The sequence below is a fragment of the Bison bison genome, unplaced genomic scaffold (genome assembly GCF_000754665.1).
Source record: "Bison bison bison isolate TAMUID 2011002044 unplaced genomic scaffold, Bison_UMD1.0 scf7180017864263, whole genome shotgun sequence".
NCBI lineage: Eukaryota > Metazoa > Chordata > Mammalia > Artiodactyla > Bovidae > Bison > Bison bison.
The window spans coordinates 6910225-6917884 of NW_011494835.1; the positions used below are offsets into that span (position 1 = coordinate 6910225).

Sequence of the window (7660 nt, forward strand, 5' to 3'; positions counted from 1 at the left end):
AGATAGCATATTCAAAAGCAGAGACATTACTTTGCCAACAAAGGTCCGTCTAGTCAAGGCTCTGGTTTTTCCTGTGGTCATGTATGGATGTGAGAGTTGGACTGTGAAGAAGGCTGAGCGCCAAAGAATTGATGCTTTTGAACTGTGGTGTTGGAGAAGACTCTTGAGAGTCTCTTGGACTGCAAGGAGATCCAACCAGTCCATTCTGAAGGAGATCAGCCCTGGATTTGGAAGGAATGATGCTTCCTTCCAAAGGATTTCCATTTCTTTGGAAGGAATGATGCTAAAGCTGAAAGTGCAGTACTTTGGCCACCTTATGCGAAGAGTTGACTCATTGGAAAAGACTCTGATGCTGGGAGGGACTGGGGGCAGGAGAAGAAGGGGACGACAGAGGATGAGATGGCTGGATGGCATCACTGACTCGATGGACGTGAGTCTGGGTGAACTCCAGGAGTTGGTGATGGACAGGGAGGCCTGGCGTGCTGCGATTCATGGGGTCACAGAGTCGGACACGACTGAGTGACTGATCTGATCTGATATATAGGTTAAAGGCTTGGATAGTCTTTCGCCAGCATTTTTCTGTTTTGAAGTCACTTCTAATACTGTCAGAAGTCTAGATTGGTTAAATGGGTGTTTTATAAAATACAAGCAGTAATCTGAGGTAATGGAAAGAATATTCGGCTAGGAGGTAAAGATTTGAATTGGCATCTAGATTCTGCCTTTACTAGCTCTATGAACTTTGGTTTATCTACCTCACGTGAAAAGAATCATCTGCAGATGGATTTTTTGCACAGAGTCGGACACTACTGAAGTGACATAGCAGCAGCGGCAGCACTTGTAAATAAAAGCAGTGGAATGATTTTGATTGATTGGTTAAATCCTGATTGATCATTTCTGAAGATTTTTACAAACAGAGTATACACTTATCTTTGAGTTTATTTTGAATATCGTCCTGATTGATGTCTTCTAATTTAGTCTCTGTTTTTGGTTACATCTTATCTAAACTGCTCCCACCCTTTAGAAGTGTTAATAGTGAAATGGCTGAGACTACCAGGAAAATGACAAGGAATAGGTTCCCTGAAGAATGTTTGATTTCTAGTCTATATTTCTTTACTAATGTTACCTACATATTGAAGGAAGGCTGAAAAGTACTTATTTGCTAAATACCACTACTCTGATTGTATAGTAAGGTTTTTTTGTGTGTGTGTGTTCCTTCAATAAGTTTCGTATATATGGTTTCTAGAAATTATTGGTTTATTTGGCTGTCCCAGATCTTAGTTGTAGCACTTGGATCTCTTAGCTGTGGCATGAAAGGATCAAACCTGGGCCCCTGCATTAATTCAGATAAACTCAGAACAAGATTATGAATTTTTCTACTCAGACCTCAACATAATTAATCTGGAACTTTAATAAAGGTCACAGCAAAAACAACCACTGACAGTATTGAATAGCATGTGATATCTTTGGGGAAAGAGATCCAGAGGATGCTTTAGAGCAGTTGTTTTTAAACCTTTGGGAACAGGAGTAGAGGAGGGAAAGGGTTGATAGGATACTATTCTTATTTCTTTTCCTGAGCAACTTGTATTTATTTTACGTGGTAAGATTCTACATGGCTTTTAGGTCTAATACTTGGATTTCTTTCAAAAAAGAAAACAGCTAATAAGAGACTTCCCTGGTGGTCCAGTGGCTGGGACTCTGAGCTCCTAATGCCGGGGTCCCCAGTTCAGTCCTTGGTCAGGAAATTAGATCCTACATGCAACAACTAAGAGTTCACATGCCAAAATTAAAGATTCCACATGCTACAGTGAAGGCTGGAGATTTTGTGTGCTGCAACTAAGACCTGCCCTAGCCAAATAAATTTAAAAACAAAAAACAGTTAATAGAAATATTTTGAAGGGCTTCTATGAAGCATCATGAGTTTAAACAACTAGTTGATCTAAATTATTTACTTAGCAAAATATTTTTGTTTGTTAACAGAAACAGATATGCAGTATGCAGCAAAAGTTTACCATGATGAACGACTCCGAAGGAAGGCAGAAGCCTTAAGCATGGACAACTGTAAAGAGTTGGAGCGGCTGACCAGTATTTATAAAGGAGGATGAATGGGAATTTTATTTATACCTTTTAGAGTACTTTCTATTTTTTCTGTAAGTTTAGTTTCATCATGAGAGCTAAAGAAAAAGATTTGATATTGAAAACTAAACTGAATAGTTGATCCTGAAATCTTGGACTGTTTATGACCTACTGGCTCCTTTAAATAGTAAGAAAATGAAAACTAAAATTATCATTTTAGTTATGCTTCTGTAATTATTTTTACTTTAAAAGCTTATATGATTCCTAACTAAAAATGTCTTGAGAAAGGATTATCATACCTGTAGCAATTTCTGGTTTTTAGATCCTCCATTTTTTTCCCTTGTCATGTAAATATTTATAGAATGATCATTTTGTGTATATACAGTTTATTGCCTTTTTATTTAAATTCTTTTGGGTTTAACTCCATGAGACACTTTAGTTTAAATTGATGGAATAAATGTTTTATGACAAAATTACATTTTTCTTGTCAGATGTCAAATGTGTGGAGTTTACAATGAAACTTTATCAAAAAGAGAAGAAAAAAAACAGAAGCTGTTTAACTTGTGTAAAATCTTGTAGCATTATCAGCTTAGATAAAATTGATATTTTTAATATTGCCATTATATTCTAAAGTATATATTGAGATAAATGAACTGGTGTAAAGTATCATTTTGCTATTTATTTAATGAATTGCTAAGCCATGCATAGAAATGAAATGCTATACTGATAGATTTTAAAGAAAATATGAGGAAATGGCTATATAAATATTAACCAAAAAGGGTCTTCAGCAGTAAATTGCAGTTACATCATTTGCAATTCCAATAACTAAAAGGCCCCCACATGTTCATATGTACATCTTTGAAGGCTGCTAAAATTTATGAAGAAAAGGACCTACCTGTTTTACCCCTTGCCCCGTGGAAATCTGCAGTTTCTTCTTAGTGATCATTTAAGCAGGATCCAAAAGTAAATGGGTTCTTACTATTGTCTAAGTAATAAGAAAAATTACTACTAAAATGAAGCTTGTGCCTTTTAACCTGATTGCCAACTGTTAAACATATACGTAGATTACAGCACACTTACTTGATCAGAGCATGATCTGTTTGGCCATACGCACAGTGAACAGAAATATAGCAGCAGGTAGAATAGTGATTTATAGCAGGTTATCTTTACAAAATTTGAGCTCAGATTTATTCACCATTAAGTAATTCAGTTAATCCTATAGGAATAAGCTCCTTACAGTTACATCCAAAAATGTAAATTAGAAAAATTGAAGTTTTTGGTGCCTATATATGAGATATGAAGCTATTTGATTTCTAGTCTTCTATGTTTTAACAAGTTGTAGTATTTTAATGATTTTGCTTTCATACTCATTTAACAGAACATAAACACATCTTTGGTTTTTTTCTGTGTGTGGGAGAATGCTGGTTAGAGCGTGGTGTTCTTTTATTTAAAGTTTTTTTCCTGAGTATAATTTATATAGCATATGTTGAATAGAACTTCTGAAATGACCATTCTTTTTTAAATGTTCTCTTATCAATAGAAATGCCTTGATTGAATTAGTCATTTAACTAAACAAGATACTGTCCTAGAAAAACTGGACAGCTTAACCAACTTTCTTTAGAAATGTAACCTTAAAAAAAAAAAAAATAGCATGCCTAAAAGAAAATATAATCTAAAATGTTTTCTTCAGCCTATAGAATGAGTTTCTTAAAAAAATAAAGTAATAGCATTCTAATTAACTGAAAGTTTATATGCACCAAAAAACTTATAAAAATTTAAATGAAAAAATTCCATCCATTAATTTTCTGGTTTTAATGGGAAATTTACACTATTGTGATTCATGTTTATGTGAATTGAACTCTTGTTGACTGATTGTTTTTCCCTTAATCCTGATTTTAAAGGAACAGGTGAAGTTAATCATGTTAAGTGAAGTTATATATTACAAAGTCATACATGGCTTTTGGACAGTATTATATTTCAGTTGCATTACATCAAATTTCATAAAATGTGTTTGATAAACTGTTCAAATGACTTTGGTAAAGGACTGATCGAGTGCCTGACAATTTAAGCTACATGTAAAGTATGCAAGTAAAGAGTAAGTCCTTAATGTCACCTATGTCATGATGTAAAGGCCCGTCCAAGTAAGTGTCTTAGAATCTTGGGTTAATTCTACAAAGTAAAATGACCTAATCTGTTTGTTTGTTTCTGTAATCAAAGTATAGTTGATTTTCAGTGTCAGCTATCTTAAAACATAAGATTATCACTTTTTCTGCTCTTCTAACAAAAATCCCAATGTTTAGCCATCGTATTTTTAGCTACCTGAGCTCTCCAATTTAATGTGATAACTTGTCCTCTTTATTCTAATCATTGCCTAAATGCTCTCAGTCTTTGAATATTGCTTTACTAGCTTCTCTGGTATTTTAGAAGTTTGGAAGCAATTATATTAATGCTTTACATTTTTATCCCTTTTAAACACACACAGACATCAGTGTTCTTGCAGGAATTTGGGGGAAAGTAAAATAGTACCTTTTCTCCTCTTTTGATTTTTTTGTTTCCCGATAGATGTTAGTCCTTTGTAAGTTTTGGAATTTATTGTGAGCAAATCTGAGAATTTAATTCTTGACAATGAGAAATAATAAGTGAAACTATGTTTTGGGAACAGACTGCATTTGAATGTTTAAATAAGTATTTGTTTCGTAATCATTCCATTCTTATTTATGATCTACAAAGATTTGGTAGAGAAAAGTAAATCCTTAAGGTACATGTGTGCCAGTACATTAGGCCTCTCTGCTTGTATGTCACCTCAGGTTTTATTGGTAAGAACAGGAAGATAGAATTCCAGCTCTTTATGTTAATTGCACTTTAATGCTTAAGTGTTCTTCCTGTTGTATCTTTAGTTACACTAGTATGTAAAATAGATCCTGAGAGAAATGATTAACCTCTTGACTTCCCTTTGTTGATCTGTAGAATTTTTAAATGCAGGTGTTATTTAACAGATGTGACATGTTAATATTACTTAATAATTCATTCAACAGATTTCATTTAAAAATTCCCACCTGTGTAAAGGCAGTGAAATATTCCATGATGTTGGCCTGAGGACCAATAAGCCGTCTTTTAGTTAAGTAAGAATTATGTCAAAAGACCAAAAGATTAAAAAGGAGAATTTGTGCACTTACTTAGCTTCTCCATATGAAGCTTGTGTTCAGTATTACTATACTGTTGTCTGTCTTCATACTGACTAACCAACTGAAAGGGCATTTATAATCTTTTTTTTTTAAACAAAACCTTCTGAAAATGAATAATAGATCTTAATTTTAATCTGTACTAGATAGCTGAAAGACTTTATCTCTTGGCCACATTGGACTACTGCTTAAAGTTTGTAAAATTCTCTATATAGTCTCATAATAACGTCATAGTTTCTGGGTTTTTTTTTTTTAATTTTTAAAGAAAAAGTGCATAGAATGAGCATCTTCAAGAACTCTTGTACATCCCTTTGATCATCTGGCAGGCAATACAGTCCTCGAATTCAGGCTTCCTTTCTGGTTTTATTACTATTAAATAGACAGTTTCATATAAATGGAAACATTTTCCCTCAAAACACTAGTTCAGAACATATTCCTTATATTAAGGATTATGTAACCACATCTTTTGTAAATTCCTTGTGTGTAACTTTCCTGTTGGTATGTAATTTCTTTTCATTTAATTTTATTATCTGCTGGTTTTGGGGCCAATAGATTTGTGAATATTCTCTGGATGTGTCCATGTATAGGTGTATATATATAGATAAATATATATATATATAAAAATATATTTTCCAGCTAATACCTCAAATGTGTGATTGTTTAATATATACCACACTATATTTGCACAGTGCAGGGCTTCCATTAGCAGTGGATTTTCTTATTTCTAAATTTGAAAATCAGTCCATAGAATTTCATTGGTGCGAGTTCTTTTTATTGATCTTTTCCATATTTTAACAGAGATTCCTACTATAAGGCCCATACTTCAAATATAATTGTATTTTCTATAGCAGTCTGGAAATATGTAAGGGGTAAGAAGTGTTTTTTGCAATGTTTTAGTAAGTTTTCATTAAAAATTGGGATTATTGATTGCGAAACTGTCTGGTAATGCATAACAGATGACATCTGGCATGAATGTGAATGTCTCATTCACTTCAGTACAGGAGTTGGGAGATTCTAATCTGATATTCTACTTTGCCATTTAATAGTACCACTAAAATAATAGATTTTTCAGTGACATTGGAGTATTTTAAGCATCGATTTTAAAATGAATTGTTTTGGATTCTGGATGGATGACTGTATCAGTGAAAAGAAAGAAACTCACACATAAATGGTATTTTTGTAATTTATTTGTATTAAGAAATGCTTCTTACCTTTTTTGTTTTTTTCAGTTTTTGGATTGCTACGTAAGACTTTTCTTTCCATATAAAGCTTAGATCATGTGTTTTTTTAAAAGCTGCAGGTAATTTTCAAGGTGTGATGGAATTTTAATGGAAGCCTTGTATAAGTTAAATGAAGTGAAATTGGTAAAGATCTTATTTGTCTATAGTGCATTCAAAATTATACAGTTAGATTTAAAAATGAAATGTCTGAGTTGTAAAATATTTAATGTTGTATCAGACTTACATAAAATGAAATTTTCTGTGTGAGAACTCTGTTAAAGAAAATACATTTGATTTTTAATGAATGTTCTGCTGAATGATTTATGATGAATTTTTGTCTTTCAGTCTTTGCAGTTTATCTCAATATATGAATAAAAAGGTCTGTTCTCACTGTAAAGGATTTGTTCTTATCATGTTTTATATTCTTACTATGACTTTTCTTTCATTCATTCAACCAACCAACAAACGTATGTATATTTGCTATGACCTGGGAAGTAATGTGGAAATTAATCACTGAACAAGACCAAAATCTTCATGAAGTTTACATCTAGCAAGGGAAATAAATGTCAAGTAAATAACTACTTATGATAAATGCTATAAAGAAAATTACAAGGTACAATGAAAGCATGTATCTAGAAAACTTTGGGAGGTTCGGGAAGTTTTCTCTGAGAAAGTGAGTTTAAGCTGAAACCCATAAGATAAGATAAGTCAGAGTGAGGTGAATGCTGGATAAGTATTTCAGGCAGAGTGTGCTAAGTAGATAAGGTCATAGAAACTTTACAGAAGTGAAAACAAACTTGTAAGATTATGACCTAGGGACCGAGACCAGGTTAGAGAATTAAGGGCCAAATCCCATGAGGCTATATATATATATATAGATAGATATATCTATCTATCTATATATATATCTATATATATACACACACACACACACACACACATATACATATATATATATAGTTCATCTAAATTTAGCTCATCTAAATTTGAGGTTATGTCAGGCAGGAAAGATGGCAGGGGTGTGTAAGATGTTGACAAGTGAGTAATTTCACTATTAGATGTAAGCCAGAGATCAAGGGAATTAGTGATTTCTGAAGTGACTGGTGTGTGACAACAATGGGTGAGTACAGTAGAGAAAGTTATTGTATAGATCTTAAATTGTATTTTCCATGGGCTAAATTCCAA

The 7660-nt window shown here is 32.9% G+C and overlaps 1 protein-coding gene across 1 annotated transcript in view; it reads left to right on the plus strand.

The window, feature by feature from the left end:
* Nucleotides 1-7312, plus strand: part of DNAJB14 (DnaJ (Hsp40) homolog, subfamily B, member 14) — a 28445-nt gene extending 21133 nt beyond the window's left edge. The window contains exon 7 of the mRNA XM_010848298.1: nucleotides 1978-7312. Within this exon, the coding sequence (XP_010846600.1) occupies nucleotides 1978-2102 (125 nt within the window). The 3' untranslated portion in view covers nucleotides 2103-7312. The remainder of the gene's footprint in view (nucleotides 1-1977) is intronic.
* Nucleotides 7313-7660: the final 348 nt, after the last annotated feature.